The sequence below is a fragment of the Pelodiscus sinensis genome, chromosome 27 (assembly GCF_049634645.1).
Source record: "Pelodiscus sinensis isolate JC-2024 chromosome 27, ASM4963464v1, whole genome shotgun sequence".
NCBI lineage: Eukaryota > Metazoa > Chordata > Testudines > Trionychidae > Pelodiscus > Pelodiscus sinensis.
This window is the reverse complement of record NC_134737.1, coordinates 14,153,347-14,169,829: the sequence shown is the minus strand read 5'-3', so window position 1 is coordinate 14,169,829 and position 16,483 is coordinate 14,153,347. Positions and strand designations below refer to the sequence as shown.

Genomic DNA, 16,483 nt, shown 5'->3' with positions numbered 1-16,483 from the left:
TGGGGCGTGGCCAGGTGCCCGGCGGGGTGGTGTGACAGCACGAGGAGGAGGAAGCTTCTCAGGACACTAAGTGGTAACCTCAGGACCGGTGCCCCATGCCCCCGCCCGCCGGGGACCCCTTCCTGTTTGTTCTTTTCTCCAGCCCAGCCTCAGCTGTTGGGGCGGCGCTGCGTGGTGCACTAGAGCTGGCCGCATTCACTCACATCCTGGGCAGGACGAGGCCCCCCACGGCCCTGCCCCGCTGCCCGGCGCAGTGCAGGGGGCAGGCAGGGCCTGGCTCCACCTGAGCCCCGGGGGAACAGGCGGGGGGCGGGCCCGGCGAGGCGGTGCGGAGCATGTGGCCGGTATGTGCGTGGGCGGCAGCCGGGGGGGGGGGGAAGCGCGGAGAGGAAGCAGAGGAGGCAGCAGGCTCCTTGATAAGCAGTTTCCTGAACCGTTTCAAACCCAGCGCCTGACCCATTCGCGCACCGCTCGCAGCCTAGTGCCGGGCCGGCCCGCTCGCGACCCAGGTAAGCGCCCGGGCCGAGCCTGGAGCAGCCTGCAGGGATGGGCAGCAGCTGTGTGCAGGGACCAAGTCTGCACCGGGAGGAGGGCTCCCAGGGGGCGGTGCCGGGTGGCACGGCTACCCTGGGCATGGACCTGAGCGGGCTGGGCTGGCTGTGGTCGGGCGTGGCCAGACGGGGCGCCGGGGCTCCCCGTGCGGGGCACTGGCCGGGGGCTCCTAGCTCGGGTGCATGGAGACGGCCGAGGGGGGGCAGCGCTGCCGTCGTAGGCTGGTGCCCTTTGTCCCCCAGCACGCTCCGAGGCCGGTGCCAGCGCGGCTCCCCACACAGGCATTGGGGGAGGCAGCCAGAACTCAGCCCCTCTGTCCCGGAGTCCAGGCGGATGCACCTGGGCCGGTCCCAGAGGGCCAGTGGGGTTGCCAGGCAACTCCCCCCACCGCCCTGGGGCCATTCAGCCAGGCACGGCCCCCTGGCCTGGGGCCACAGGTAAACTCCCAGGGCTGGTTTGCCACGGCAAGGGGAGGTGGCACAGGTGGGTGCCTGCCATAGCACCAGGCTGTCTGCCCTCCGGGCCCCCTGGCAGTGGGCAGGCGCCAAGCCCTAGCACCAGCAGCTGGCCTGGACTTGGTCTTCGTGCCCAGGGGAGAGGCTTGAGCTCGGGGCACTGGGCGGATCTAGACTGGCTTGCCAGTTATGCTGGGACTGGGACCTGGCTCCAAAGGAGGGCCTGAGCCCCTGGAGAGGCCAAGCCAAGTCCCACCAGGGTGGGGTCTCTCGGCGTCCCCCTGGAGAACCAGGAGGGGCTGTAGGACACATGGCAACTGGATGGAGAAGGAGAAATATGGACTCCCCACCCCACCCATTGTAGCCCCTCAACCTCTGTTCTTGCCTCCATCTTTCCCCCTCCAATTCCCCATCCCTGGCTCCCCCTAATTTTGGATCCGATGGGCTTGGTAGTCCCTGAACCCGGCGGGCTTGGAAGGTGGCGGAGCAACACTCCCTTGTCCGCACAGCAAAGCTGCGAGATCAGCTTCAAACTGGTTCCAACCCCCATGTGGGCGCTCGGATTTCAGGCTCAACGCAGCTGCCTGAAGTTGGCTTCAGCCTCTTCCCGCCCCACAGAACCGACGTTGGCCTAAGCCTCGTTTAAAGTGGAGTAAGCCTGTCCACACAGCCTAACAAAACCGGCCTCAAACCGGCTTGACGTTCAGCTGCTGCTGCTTTCCCGGGGCCAGGCCAGAGGGCGCGCGCCAGAGCCTGCCTCGTTCTCTCCATCCGAACGGGGGCGAGAAGGAATCTCGTCCACACAAGCCCACAGCTCGGGCTTTGGGCGTGTTTCCCGAGCGGAAGTCGGGAATGTCCTTGGGGGTTCTAGGGACGAGATGATGCCGCTGAGACTGGACTGCCAGGTGCGGCTTTGGAGCCGCCAATGAACCGGCAGCCAAGGCCGTGCGGACGCTCCGAGGTGGGGGCTGATTTCGGGCTCCGCTGCAGGCAGGTTCGGTCCAACGCCAAACGAGCGGGAATGGCGCCGATCCCGCGGCCGGGTTCAAAGCCCCGCTGAGGCCTTGCCCACCCCCCCGTCCTGCTGTCCCTCTCCCACACGGAGGCAGCCAGGCTGGTGCAAAGGGGTTTTCGTGGCATCACGGATTCCACCCCGCCTGGGATAAGGCGCCGTGGTCCCCGTGGGATGCAGGTCTCCGCTGCTGTCGCTGTCAGCAGCAAGTCCCTCCCCTGGACCGCGGGGAAGCCCGGGGGCAGCTCAGGCCTCGGCTGAGCCGCTGCGACTCCCCATGCGGCCAAGGCAAGGAAGCAACGGGGGACCCTTCTCCTTGGCCCTCTCCAGCCTGCTGGCTCTGTGCCCGCGTTCCCTGGCTTTGCCAGCCCCCAAGTCTCCACCCAGCCCCTGGCACGTACTGGGCAAGCCCAGTGAGACCCGCAGCTGCCCTCGGCCATGCCCCATTGCCCAGCCCCACAGCCCTGGCAGCCTGCCTCCTTGCTCAACTGCACCGTTAAGCCGGCTTCCTCCGGCGGTTGGAGCGGGGGCGGGGAGCTCTGCGCCGGTGCCCTCCTGGGCCAGCACAGAGGCTGGTGCTGGCGAGCCTGGCCCGGAGAGGCTGTGCTGCCCAGGCCTTATTCCTCCCCCTGTGTCCCTCTCCTCACCCTCCTTCCTGGGGCGGGGGCAGGGGGAGCTGGCACTGCCCCTGGCTCCCGCTGGCAGCCTGCCCTGGGGGCAAAGGGGACCGAGGGGTTGTGCTGTGGGGCAGCAAGGGGTGTCACTGTCTGGGTGGCTCCAGGGGCTGGGCTTGGGAATGGGGCAGGGGCGGGGAGTGGCACACGGGCAGGGGCAGCTACAAGTGGCATTGGGGCCTCCAGAGTTTGGGCTCCTGCTGGCCCCAGTGACAGGCCAGCCAGGGTGTCTGGCCTAGCAGCCCCGGCAGCTGCCCTGCGCTGTCCCATCTCACTGCCCCACAGAGCCCCACTCGCCCCACACCTTCCAGCCACAGACAGGGCTGCTGTGCCAAGGGGGCGCTCCATGGGGAAGGGCCTTCCCGGGGCGGAGGCTGTGGCGAGGCCGTGTCGGTGCCGTGGCACCAGGGCGGAGGCTGTGGCGAGGCAGCGTCAGTGCCGTGGCCCAGCGCGGAGGCTGTGATGAGGCCGTGTCGGTGCCGTGGCACCAGGGCGGAGGCTGTGATGAGGCCGTGTCGGTGCCGTGGCCCAGGGCGGAGGCTGTGGCGAGGCCGTGTCGGTGCCGTGGCCCAGGGCGGAGGCTGTGGCGAGGCAGCGTCGGTGCCGTGGCACCAGGGCGGAGGCTGTGATGAGGCCGTGTCGGTGCTGTGGCACCAGGGCGGAGGCTGTGATGAGGCCGTGTCGGTGCCGTGGCCCAGGGCGGAGGCTGTGGCGAGGCAGCGTCGGTGCCGTGGCCCAGGGCGGAGGCTGTGATGAGGCTGTGCCTGTGCCGTGGCACCAGGGCGGAGGCTGGGCGAGGCCGTGTCGGTGCCGTGGCACCGGGGCGGAGGCTGTGGCGAGGCAGCGTCGGTGCCGTGGCCCAGGGCGGAGGCTGTGATGAGGCCGTGCTGGTGCCGTGGCACCGGGGCGGAGGCTGTGACGAGGCCGTGCCCACACCATGTCCACCCCCACCAGGCCTGGCTGCCTACACATCTGCCCTGGAAGGCACCAGCCAAAGGACTCAGGCCAGAGTTTTCCCTTGAGTTTGGGGCTGGTTCCTGGCAGTCCAGCTGCAGCCTGTGAGTCTGTTTGCCAGGGGTTCTGTGGGCTCAGCTGCCCTGCTCTGGTAGCTGGGTGGGTGCTGGGCCACTGGCTCTCCGGCGGCTCTGGTGGCTCGGCAGGCACTGGGCCACTCGCCCGCTGGCTCTCCGGCTGCTCTGGCCGGCCCTGGAGAGGAGCAGGGACCGTAGCAGCTGAGTGGGCCCTTTGCTTTGTGTTTTCCAGGCCCCTTCCCCCCAATGGCTCGTTGATCCTGGTGGCGCCGTGCCCTGCTGGTCCCCGTGTGCTCCCGGTGCGCCTGGGGGTGGGCTCGGCCGTGGGCGCAGCATGGTCCAGGGCTGCTCGGCATGCCCCGGAGTTCCTAGCGCCCGTGTGCCAGGCCGGGCTGCCCGGGGAGCGATGGCCAAGGCTGGTGCGCCCGGCCCTTCTGTGAAGAAGCACGTGCGGCTGCAGGAGAGGTGAGAGGGGCTGGGGTGGAGCACACAGGCCGCAGTGGCCTTCAGAGCGGGGAGCGGAGACGCCTCCCGCTGCCCTGAGCCGCCGGCCGGCCGCAGGGGGAGAAAGGCCCCGGATTTACCCTGCATTGACCCGGCGACGGCTCGGCATGGGGGAGAAGCAGCGTCCTGGGGGTCTAACCATTCCTGGGGCAGTGGGAACTTCGGGAAGGGTGGGGACCTGCCATCCGCACCTGCCACGGCTCCTGCCTGGCCACTGAGCCCCGTCGTGCCCCTTTGACACCCCAGAGCAGCCTGGCTCTTAGGAGTGGTGGGGGCCCAGAGCCCTAGGGCTGCTCCAGGCTGAGTGAGGTGAATTGGCCCTGATGCCCGGCTTTGGAGAGTCCCAAGTGGGCCCCACATGGGGTAAGATGCTCTTCCCTGAGCAGCACCACCCCTCCCTGCTCTGCCCCGTGGCGTCCTCCCATGGGAGCCCCACAGCCCCGGCCAGCAGCATCCTCTGCCGAGCTCTGCCCCCCGCCCCCACCGGCTCAGCGCAGTCGCTCTGCCTTGCAGGAGAGGCTCCAACGTGTCCCTGGTGCTGGACATGAGCTCGCTGGCGAGCGTGGAGCCCATCCGCTCGGTCTGCACCCCTCGGGACATCACGCTGCGCTACCTGCAGACGTCCAGCCGCGTCCTGGCCGGCGCCGAGCTGCAGCAGCGAGCCAAGAGCCTGGAGCTGCTGCAGGAGGAGTTCTCGGTGAGATCCCGCTCTGCCCCTCCTCCCAGCCCTCCCGAGGGCATCCTTAGCCTGGCCTTCCGTCCCTGCCCGGGGAGGGTGCCAGCTCTCCCCTGCCTGGGGCCCATGGTGACTGGGCATCCCCCCTGCACAGGAGTGGCACCGCCAGCCGCCTGGCAGCTCGTCAGGGCCATGCCATGGGCGGTGGGGGCTCAGCTCTCCTCGGCGGCGTGCCTGGATCATAGTAGGCACAGAAAGGGCTCCCTCCCGGGCCAGGCTGGGCCAGGGGTCTCCGTGCCTGGGGCAGAGGGAGCCGGCCTGGTGGCCCAGTCTTGTGCTCAGCTAGGAAGGGCCCTTCCGTAGTCTGGGCAGGAGCAAGCTGCCCGTCTCGCAACTGTGGCAGGAGGGGCCAGAAAGCAGATCCCACCAGCATCCTGTCCCGCTAGCCGAGTCCTGCTCTGGGGGCAGCAGGCGCCTGGCCGAGCCTGGCCCAGCCAGAGCAGCCGCGAAGGCGCCGGGCGGGCGCAGGGATCTCAGTAGCCGTCTCCTTCCCCTTTGCAGAAAATCCCCCCCAACATGGTCAACCCGGAGGAGCTGGACATCCCGGGACGGGCCTTCAAGGACAGATACAAAACCATCCTGCCGAGTACGTGCCGCCCCCTCCCTCTGGGCGCAGGCGTAAGCTGGGCCCGGGGCGTCCTGGGGCAGGAGGGGAGCCCCCCGGGGTTCAGTCCCGCCCCGCTTCTCCTGACGCCCAGCGAGTGATGCTTGGGCTCTGGGGCTACATGAAGGTCCCGCGATGGATTTCACGCCTGAGCTTGTCTCTTGGGGCGGGGGGAGGCTGGGAAGAGGTCGGCTCCAGGCAGCCCCACCGCGCCCAGGCTAATCTCCGGTCTGTCTCCTAGATCCCCACAGCCGCGTCTGCCTCCGGAGAGCCGGCAGCCAGAATGAAGGCTACATCAACGCCAACTACATCCGGGTGAGCCCCGCCGCGTACCCACAGCCTGGCTGGGAACCCTGCCTGAGCCGCGAGGGGCACAGGGCCTGGTGGCCCTTCCGACGTGCCCTGAGCCCGGGAGGATCCGCAGGCCACGTGCCAGCAGGGCCGTGCACCAAGCTCACCCGGCAGCAGACTTGGGGTACAGCCCCAGCCCCTGCACTGCCGCGGGATCAGAAAAAGCCACCAGGCTCCAGCTCTCCCACCATCGAGGGTCAGCAGCTCCACCTCCTGGGAGCTTTGCAAAGAGGGCCCCCAAGCCCTGCCCCTTCCCTCTGCATGCCAGCCTGCAGCAGTGAGCCAGGAGCTTAGACGGCCTGCGTGCTGGCTTCGGAGAATCCCTTTCTAGCACTCCCTGGCACAAGACTGAGACTCCCCCCGGGTGGCAGACACCGAGGAGTTAAGGCATCAGAGGGCACCTTTGTGAAGCTAACCGTATTCTTGCTCTGTGCCTCAGTTTCCCCATTGGCCAAGTGGAGGTTATGCTACTGACCCCCTTTGTAAAGTGCTTTGAGATTTATTGATGAGAAGCGCTAGATACGCACTGTGCTTTATTATTAACGCTGGAATCCCAGCCCTTTGGAGGTGGGGTGGACTGTGCCCTCTGGAATGAGGTGGGGACTCTCCATGAGTGTGCAGGAGGACTCAGAGAAGTGTGTGTCAAGGAGGGATTCTTTAGTTCCACCACTTTGATGAGCCCAGCTAGGCATTGACTGATGTGCTCGTTGGCATGAGTGACATGAGCGGATGGCTCTCCACCCACTTCCCCTGTACCCGGTCCCCAGAACTACCAGCTTAGCCAGTGCCAGTTGGTGTCAGCGGTGGGATCCAGGAAGCAAGGAGGTGGCGTTTGCTAGCTGGGAGCAAGGCTGTCTGTAGAACCCTGCTCCCAAAGGGAGGTTCAGCAGGCACAGTGCATCGCTGTATCGCGGGAAACGAAAACTGGGAAAGAACTTTACAGGAGGAAACTCCAATGCAGAAACACCCTGTGTGCAGCACAGTTGGGCTCTGTCTACACTGGCGGGTTGTTGCATCAGAGATATGCAAATAAGGCTAAGCGTAGAATATCGCTGAGCCTCATTTGCATACCTAATGAGCCGCCATTTTTGCAGAAGAGGCTCTTGCACCAGAAGAAAACCCCTCTTGCGCAATGCCGTTCTTCCTGAAAATAATTAGCATAGCGACGTTGCGCAAGAGGGTTTTTCTTGCGCAAGAAGGGACAGTGTAGACAGCTCCTTCTCGCGCAAGAGCCACTTCCGCAAAAATGGCGGCTCATTAGGTATGCAAATGAGGCTCAGCAATATTCCTCGCTTAGCCTCATTTGCATATCTCTGGTGCAAGACTCGCCTGTGTAGACATAGCCTTCCAGTGGCCTCTGGTGGCCAGAGGAGGTATTATACCCACCACTCAGCATTTACAGAGCTGTGATGCATTTTCCCTAGGAGCCAAAATTTGAAAGCATCAGACAGGGACTTGTGGGTGGGACAAAGATTCAGTGAGTGATCCCCACCAGAGCACTCTAGTACCAGTTACCTTGGGGAGCCAAGAGTAGGGGAAAGGTTTTAACCCCAAATTAACAGCTGTCTACACAAGATGATTCAGTAGCAGGATTCCTCTTCCCAGAGCATCACAAATATAAATCCTCATCGCTCGTGTGGGCCAGATGGGTAAACTGAGGCATGGAGCAGTTAGGTGACTTGTCCAAGGGTCATAGGCTACAGCAGCGCCAGAGTCGTGCTTAGTTTAATGGGACTCCTGAGTTTCTGGTGAGGTTAGAGCTGTCCGAACGCAAGGAGCAGGCGGTCAGGCCCGAGGAGGCATGTGCAGGGGCAGTCCAACAGGCTGAATCCCAGCTGAGGGATGTCTGCCTTTATGTCAGGCCCCGGCCCAGTGCACCACTGCATGGCCATGTGAAAATGAATCACGACACAGGTATATCATGAGCATGCCTCAGGTGTGAGGTCACCACCCTGCACACGCACGGACATGCATGCACACACACGTGCCCACACACATACTGCCTTTCTGCATACCTCCCCACTGCACACTGACACTTATTTTCATATCCGGACTCTGCCTACACACACTGCCCTTGTGCGCGTACACACACGCATGCACACACACGGCACACCTTGTGCCTCACATATACACGTCTCGGATTTCTGTGCTTCACAAAACCCTCTGCACATCCTTTCAGCTTCTGCTAATACATACAAATAGCTGTAACTCAGCAGGGAACGCTGAATCTTTAGCAGGGCATGATCTATTTTAACGATTTCTCCAACACATTCGATGACACATCCACCCCCCCACATGGGCGCGGACCTAGCTCCAGACAAGATTGCACTGTGAGAACGCTGCCTGCAGCAAGTAGCCGGTGGGGATAAGAGCTCGCCGTAGCCAGACCCCCTGGGACCTTTGTTGTGTGTCTCCTGGGACTGGCAAATCTCTCACCCCTAGGGTATGTCTACACTAGTTCGAACTAGGGGGCTAGTATAGACATACTCCTAAAGAACAAATTTTCTGCACTTCCCTGGCAGAACAGCGCCCTGCAGCTCAGCCCTGTCAGGGATCAGGAAGGGCAAATCTTTGCAGAGAACCCCTCACCCTAAGGGGCGGAGACATCCCAAATATATCCCTCTCTTGGCCCATGGTAGGTGGCTGGGCTCATATGAGGGTCTCCTCAAGGCTTATTAGTGCCTTGGACTTTGCATGCTTCAGGCAGACCCCACCGGTACTGCCCGCTGTTGTTATATTCCACAGACTTACGATTTTTTCCGGAGATTCCTGGGAGTGGTCCCTGCCCGGGCGGCTTCTCACCCCACCCTCTCCTCTCTGTCCCCTCGCAGGGCTACGCGGGGCGGGCGCAAGAGTACATCGCCACGCAGGGGCCCATGCTGAACACGGTGGCGGATTTCTGGCAGATGGTGTGGCAGGAGGGCGCGCCGCTCATCGTCATGATCACCAAGCTCAAGGAAGGCAAAGAGGTAGGGCCTGCTGGGTGCCATTTAACCACAGCCCAGAGCTAGAGCTGACTTCTCCCGGGGGGCCCGTATGCAGAATGGGGATGAACCAGAGTGCTGCGAAATTGGCACGTGGGGCCGGAGGGTCCTCTCATGTACCCCAGCTGTACGGCGGGAGAGCCCCCTTGGACCCAGCGGGGTCAGGCCTGCGTGTGTGCAGAGGATCAGACCCAGTGGAATTATTTCTGGTTTACACTGGGGTGAGTGTGTGTGGGGAGGGGTGTGTTTTGGGTCCAGTGGGGTTACTGCTGATTTACATCGGGGTGAGGGTGGTGGGATCAGGCCCTGTAATGTACACTTGCTGCCTGCCCCTCCCCTATGACCCTGGTCACACGGAACTTATCACAACCCCCCCACACTTGTAACAGCGACAGGCAGAATCAAACCTGGGACCTCTGGAGCTTAGTGCAGGAGCCTCTAGGTAAAGGCCGGCTGGCGCTCAGCTAAGGCTGTATAGCAGACTCATTGCTCTCGCTGTAAGTGGTCTTGGTGCCAACTCAATGGGATAGTGCCCCGCACCCAGAAGGTGTGTGGGTTACACTGGTACTGCCCCCGCAGCTCCTATTGGCTGTGATTCCAGGCCAATGGGAGCCACAGGGGTGGAGCCTCCAGGCAAGGGCAGCGCGGGGGCGGAGCTTCCCCCAGCACTTGCCGCAATGTGGCTCCAGGCTGAGCGGGGAGCAGGGGAGGAACGGCAGCGCATGGAGCTGCCTCCCCACCAGGAAGGGCTGGCCAGGAGCACAGGGTCCCTGTGCTGATCCAGCCCCAGCGCCTGGGCCCTGTGCTGGCAGACCCAGCCACCCTGCTTCTGCCCTGCCCCACTGCTGCTGTCCCTGCCACCTCCCCTTGGGCAGGAGGTGGCTGCCTGAACACCCCCCAGCTAGTCCCATACCCCATTTCAGTTTGCAGCAGCCCCGCAGAGCTCCCAGCCATCCCCAAACCCCGAGCCCGGGGACCCCACGGAAGATCCCCGATCGGGACGCGCTCCGCCCCAGGGAGCCACTGCGCCAGTCGGGATCAGACCCTGAGAGGGGCCCTTGGCTGCTCCCTCCCCGTGACTCCTCGCCTTCCGCTTCCAGAAGTGCGTTCATTACTGGCCCGAAAAGGAAGCCACCTACGGGCCATTCACCATCTGCCTCCGGGGGGTGAGCGAGTGTGCGGAGTACACCGTCCGGGATCTCACCATCCAGGTAGGTCAGAGCCCCCGGGCCCAGGGTGGGGGATGGGGAGTGCGTGGGGGGCGCTGGGGGGGGAGTTGAGCAGCACGCGGCAGTGACCTGTGTAAGGTGTAAGCGGGGGAAGAAGCCTTCCCCAGAGGAGTGGGGCGAGGTTCGATCTCTGCAGAAGGGAGGGGGCTCTTCTTTCACAGCAGGGCTCCCCTTTGCCCTTAATTCCCTCCCTAGCACCAGCCCTCTCCCGGCAAGAGGGCAGAGTTAAGGGGAGCCCTGCGCCTGCCCTCCTCCCAGGCCCAGTGACGCTGGTGCAGCTGGGGCTGGCTACGATGGAGCCTCTGGATGGGCTAGGATCTGCCCCCCTTGGCCAGGCCATGTCCCTAGGTTCTTGTTTCTCTCTCGCAGATGGAAGGTGAGTGTCGCCCGGTGAAGCACGTCTCCTTCCCCTCCTGGCCTGACCAGCAGGCCCCCGAGTCGGCCAAGCCCCTGCTGCACTTGGTGTTGGAGGTGGAGCGGATCCTGCAGGCGGCAGGCAGCATGGGGCCTGTGGTCGTTCACTGCAGGTGAGAGGTTCCCCCGTGGCCCTGGGTGGCAGGGGAGTCAGTCCCTGCTGGAACCAACAGTGGGGAGCTTTGGAACCCGGTCTCTGTCCCCTTCCTCTCCCTGCCGCTCCTGTGGGTGCAAAAGTAGCTTGGGAGTCTCCTCCGGTCCCTTGCGTCTTAGATGCGGCCGGACGGCTTCCCGGCAGCACTCAGGGAGCCCAGGCCTGTGCCATGGGCCGAGTGCCACGTGCACATTTCTGTGGCTGGGCTAGCTGGTGTCTTCCCCACGGCCCCTCCTGCAGAGCTTCCATGCTGGCTCACTCACTCGCTCGCCACCTTAGCGCCGAGTGGGCGAGTGGAAGGGAGAACGAGGTCACCCCAGAAGAGAGACAGAGGGGACGGGACAGGCTTCCACCCCTTCCAGGAGTCGCCATGGACTCCTCAGCCGTGGCCCCTGCAGGCCCCACGGCCAGTTCATTGTGAGACCCAGGTTGGAGTCTGGGCTCTGCTACTGACTCCCTGTGTGCCCTTGGCACAGTCACTTTGGCTCAGCACCTAACTTCCACTGACATGGCTGGCCATCTGGGCCTGCACCTCCCTGTGTCTCACTCCCCCCCACCCCCCATTGCAATGTGGGTCCCAGCCGCTCTGCTTCTGGGGAGGCTGAGATTGCAAGGGACAGCAGCGGGGGTGGAGCCATCGAGCAAAGTGAGACAGGCGGGGGGCGAGGGGCCCCGCGGGCCTGTGAACAAAAGCCAGGAGCATTCAGGACCAGCCTCAGGCACCTGATCAGCCCACAGGCGGGTGCTGGAGACGAACAGGTTCGCGTCCCGTGCCCCAAGCTATCCCTGCACTCAGTCCCATCTGCCTTCTGTCTCCCGTCCAGCGCGGGGATTGGCCGCACAGGCTGCTTCATTGCCACCAGGATTGGATGCCAACAGCTGAGGGCCAAAGGAGAGGTGGATATCCTGGGGATTGTGTGCCAGCTCCGTCTCGACAGGTACGTCCAGGGGCCCGGGCCAGCTGGCAGGCAGCGCTCCGGGGCCCCATCCTGCACGGTTCAATTGTCTCTGCATCGGCCGCCTGCTGGCCAGGAAGGAAGCAGCCTGTTTGAAAGCAGAGCGACCCATTGCAGGCGGCATCTCCCCCGGCCCTGCAGGAGACGAGCCCTGCCTCCTCACAGGGAACCCATGGTCCCTCTGGCTTTCCGCTGCGGTAGCCAGCCCCCGCAGTGTCGCTGGGACCCCCGGTGGGCCAGGCTTCCCAAAGAGCCTTTAGGCACCGCACTACGTGGCCAGGTTTGCAGAGCAGCCCCCAAGCATATAGGAAACCGGTATAACACATGCAATCAGTGGACCACTGGGGCTCTGCATAAATTTTTACTCATGTGAAGGGCTCCGGAGCCCAAAAAGTTTGAGCCACTACTCTAATGGATCTGCCTTGCCTCAAGTTGTAATTGCCGCTACAGGCTGGGGACCGACTGGCTAAGCAGCAGTTCAGCAGAAAAGGGCCCGGGGATTCCAGTGGATGAGAGGCTGAAGATAAGTCAACAGGGCGCCCTTGTAGCCAAGAAGGCTAATGGCATATAAAGTTGCATTAGGAGGAGCGTTGCCAGCAGATCCAGAGATGTCATTATTCCCCTTTATTTAGATCTGGTGAGGCCACATCTGGAGTATTGTGTCCAGTTCTGGGCCCCCCACTCCAAAAAGGATGTGGACGCATTGGAGAGGGTCCAGCGGAGGGCAACCAAAATGATTAGGGGGCTGGAGCACATGACCTATGAGGAGAGGCTGAGGAATTTGGGTTTGGTTAGTCTGCAGAAGAGAAGAGTGAGGGGGGATTTGAGAGCAGCCTTCAGCTACCTGAAGGGGGGTTCCAAAGAGGATGGAGAGAGGCTGTTCTCAGTGGGGGCAGATGCAGAACAAGGAGCAATGGGCTCAAGTTGCACTGGGGGAGGTCTAGGTTGGATATTAGGAAAAACTATTTCCCTAGGAGGGTGAGGAAGCCCTGGGATGGGTTCCCTAGGGAGGGGGTGGAATCTCCACCCCTAGAGGTGTTTAAGACTCAGTTTGACACAGCCCTGGCTGGGATGATGGAGTTGGGTTGGTCCTGCCTTGGGCAGGGGGCTGGATTCAATGACTCCTGCGGTCTCTTCCAGCCCGGGGATTCTATGGTTCGAATCCTCCTCAAAGCCCAGGGAATTGTCTCCAAAGCCCAACCCCCAACGCGTCAGCAGCTCCTTGGCGTGTCCCCACACCCACCCCGGCGTTCCGCGCCTGGCAGGCTCTGGAGTGGAGACAGCTCAGTGCAGCCCATGTCACCAAGCCAGACCATACAATATTTTGGCTCCCACAATTCAGGGCCTCTTGACTTTATGGGCTTCGAGATGCAAAGCTGGAGTCAAGACACCCACACGCATCTGGAAAAGGATCCCCAGGACAATCTAGGACAATCCCTGTCACCAGCCCCTCAGGGCTAGTCCATTAGGAGGGCCTTGTGTCCCTTGCTGGCTTTCCCAGGACACATTGCACCCCGGGGTGGCAGAGGCTCCGTCTGTTCTAGTCCCCATTATTGGAATGAATTTTGCTTGGATTCTGCTTCCTCCACCCTCTCACCCCCGTGCTGGAAGGTACGATCATAACAGTCCAGTTCTGTGTGTCCAGGGCTTGAGACAGGGAACTGATTTTCCATAGGTCCAAAGCATCATTTCCTTGTTCCCGTGAGGAGCCGAGAAACCTAGCACCAAGTCCGATCCAGTTCCCGCAGTGCAAGTCCTGACTTCACTCCACATTGGTACCCCTGGAAACGCAGTTCAGGCTCCCAGCTCCCAAGCGCTGCTTAGGGCATGGTGGGTCAGCGAGGCTGCGTCTCGCTGAAGTTATTTGGGAGCAGCAGCCAGGGCCGGGTGCCCCTGCGGCCGAGAGTTCACAGAACGACGGGATCAGCTGACTGCAGTTTAGTTAGGCCTGGCAGCTGAGTGTCTTTTCTCCCTACAGAGGTGGAATGATTCAGACCAGCGAGCAGTACCAGTTCCTCCATCGCACGCTGGCTGCGTACGCCTCGCAGCTCCCCGAGACGACGGATCCCTAGGGCGGGCCTTCTGCTGGGCTCCGACTTTCCCGTGGCCGTCTGGCATCTCCAGCGTCTGAGCCAACCACGAGCTCCCAGGAGCGGGCTCCCGTCAGCCCTGGCTCCCTTCTGCTCGCATCATGGCAGCAGAAGAGGAACGTCGGCCCCTTGAATGAAAATGGCCTTGGCAAACCTGCCCTGAACCTCCCGGCATCTTGTCTGCGGGGTAATTAACCAAAGCTGCTTCGATGGGTCCCCACCAACCGTGTTGGTAGGGCAGGTCGGTTTGTGGGCAGGCTTGGACAACGGAGACGGCTTCCGGTGTGTTTTCCTTGGGGCCCTTTGCTAGGAGCATAAGGCCAGAGTCACTGACGGAAAGGGGCTTTTGCTTTCTACACCCCTAGCATTTTAGCCCCAACTCTACCAGCAAACTGTGCGAAAGAACTGGATGTGTGCGGGGCGCTGGAGCACGGCTGGCATTGCGACCGCACGGAGAGTTCAGTCGAGTGAGGACTGGTAACATTGCATGGCCAATAAACAGCACCCCGGATCCCTGGGGTCTGTTTGGGAGGAAGCGTTGATTCACGGGAACGGCTTCGCTCCAGGGGGCGGCCCGGGGACTTGCTGTGAACAAACTGGAGTGCAAGAGGCTTTGCTATTTACTGCCCCGGTGTGTGCAGGGTCGCCGGAGGGACTTCTACAGAGGGGGGAGCGGCTCTCCTGGCCTCTGCTTCATGAGATCCAACCTGGCGAATTCCCAGCAAGGTGCTAGAGAACTGAATGCCATCTAGGGACGGCTCCAGAGGGCTCTATCGCCTCCCTTGCTGATTCCTGTTCCTCCCAGGGGTTCCCACACCCACGGGGTGCCCCCTGGCCTTTGCAGAGGAGTGAGATTATTATTTAAATAGGTTACGAAGGCATCTACACTCCCCCTAAGCTGCACGGATACATGTTCACATGGCTTCCCACAACGCCCTGCAGAGGCGTGGGGCTGCAGTGGGGAGAGATATCCCCAAGCCCTAAAGGTGCAAGGAGTTGTGGGAGCCCTCCCTGGCATGGAGCCGGCCCCAGCATGGAGCTGCCACGGCTGGCTGAGGAAAGGGGCCCCTCTTTGTCACCCCCAGCAGGGAGCAGCCCAGATGAGCCAAGCCCTGGTCTGCTGTCCCATCTTCAGCCCCCCCCCATCCTGAGCACCCACTGCACTCCAAAGCCCTCATCCCCAGCCCAGAGCCTGTGCCCCCTTCTGCACCCAACCCCCAGCTCTGAGCGCCTCCCCAAACCTGAAGCCCTCCTCCTGCACCCCAACCCCCAGCTCTGAGCGCCTCCCCAAACCTGGAGCCCTCCTCCTGCACCCCAACCCCCAGCTCTGAGCGCCTCCCCAAACCTGGAGCCCTCCTCCTGCACCCCAACCCCCAGCTCTGAGCCCCTCCCCAAACCTGGAGCCCTCCTCCTGCACCCAACCCCCAGCTCTGAGCGCCTCCCCAAACCTGGAGCCCTCCTCCTGCACCCCAACCCCCAGCTCTGAGCCCCTCCCCAAACCTGGAGCCCTCCTCCTGCACCCCAACCCCCAGCTCTGAGCACCTCCCCAAACCTGGAACCCTCCTCCTGCACCCCAACCCCCAGCTCTGAGCCACTCCCCAAACCTGGAGCCCTCCTCCTGCACCCAACCCCCAGCTCTGAGTGCCTCCCCAAACCTGGAGCCCTCCTCCTGCACCCCAAGACCCAGCCCAGAGCCTGTGCCCCCTCCTGCACCCTAACCCCCAGCTCTGAACTCCTCCCCAAACCTGGAGCCCTCCTCCTGCACCCCAACCCCCAGCTCTGAGCGCCTCCCCAAACCTGGAGCCCTCCTGCACCCCAACCCCCAGCTCTGAGCCCCTCCCCAAACCTGGAGCCCTCCTCCTGCACCCAACCCCCAGCTCTGAGCGCCTCCCCAAACCTGGAGCCCTCCTCCTGCACCCCAACCCCCAGCTCTGAGCCCCTCCCCAAACCTGGAACCCTCCTCCTGCACCCCAAACCCCAGCTCTGAGCCCCTCCCCAAACCTGGAGCCCTCCTCCTGTACCCCAAGACCCAGCCCAGAGCCTGTGCCCCCTCCTGCACCCCAACCCCCAGCTCTGAGCCCCTCCCCAAACCTGGAACCCTCCTCCTGCACCCCAAACCCCAGCTCTGAGCCCCTCCCCAAACCTGGAGCCCTCCTCCTGCACCCCAAAGCCCTCCCTTATCAAGATGCCCTGTACTCTTGTGGAAGCCCAGTCTGAGGAAGTGCCTATGGGAGAACCATGCTCATAGTCTGGGGGTGACGCAGGCTCCGTTGTGCTTGCTCTGTGATTTGCTGCTTTCGGGGAGCTGACAGAACGACCGGGCCCTTGGGCAAGATGGGGGGCGACTCTACGCTCCCAGAAGGGGCAGCGCTGGAGCCTCAGCACTGCCCGGACCACGCCGCCCCCTCCAGCCCTCAGAGCTGCCCTGGAGCGCGCCACACCGGGCTCCAGCAGCCATTTCAAGGCCCGGCACTCCGCCTGCTGCCAGAGTTGCAGCACGAGCAGCCAGAGGCCCCAGGCCCGTTTGAATATCGGGCCCCAGGGCAGTTGGCCCCTTTGCTCCCCCTGTCGGAGGGCCGGTTGCCTTTGAGCCGTTGCTTGACATGTGTTTGCATAAAACAGAAAGCGTCACACTTGCTGGACCATAGAAACCGCACACAAGTCGGCTCTATCCACTTAATGTTCCTGGGCCTGCTCGGAGAATTCAACGGGGCTTCCGGGGCAGCTTCCGGAGCAC

General features: G+C 63.1%; 1 protein-coding gene across 2 annotated transcripts; it reads left to right on the top strand.

The window, feature by feature from the left end:
- The first annotated feature begins 357 nt into the window (after nt 1–357).
- PTPN7 (protein tyrosine phosphatase non-receptor type 7) lies at nt 358–15,946 on the top strand. 2 transcript variants are annotated; one of them, XM_075910227.1, is made up of 10 exons: nt 358–509; nt 3,957–4,189; nt 4,742–4,925; nt 5,466–5,550; nt 5,810–5,883; nt 8,751–8,888; nt 10,004–10,114; nt 10,502–10,659; nt 11,525–11,638; nt 13,635–15,946. In XM_075910227.1, exons 2-10 carry the CDS (start codon nt 4,059–4,061, stop codon nt 13,726–13,728), a joined length of 1,089 nt encoding a protein of 362 aa, XP_075766342.1. In that variant the 5' UTR covers nt 358–509; nt 3,957–4,058; the 3' UTR covers nt 13,729–15,946. The 2 variants fall into 2 exon arrangements, with proteins under 2 accessions (XP_075766342.1, XP_075766343.1); XM_075910228.1 differs by lacking the exon at nt 358–509 and having other exon boundaries at nt 2,803–4,189.
- Nucleotides 15,947–16,483: the final 537 nt, after the last annotated feature.

Bases quoted from the DNA above. Each gene is read 5' to 3' on its own strand.
- PTPN7 (XM_075910227.1), top strand. From the start codon at position 4,059: ATGGTCCAGGGCTGCTCGGCATGCCCCGGAGTTCCTAGCGCCCGTGTG. The intron at 4,190-4,741 runs GTGAGAGGGGCT...TCTGCCTTGCAG, and splicing joins CACGTGCGGCTGCAGGAGAG to GAGAGGCTCCAACGTGTCCC. The intron at 5,551-5,809 runs GTACGTGCCGCC...TCTGTCTCCTAG, and splicing joins ATACAAAACCATCCTGCCGA to ATCCCCACAGCCGCGTCTGC.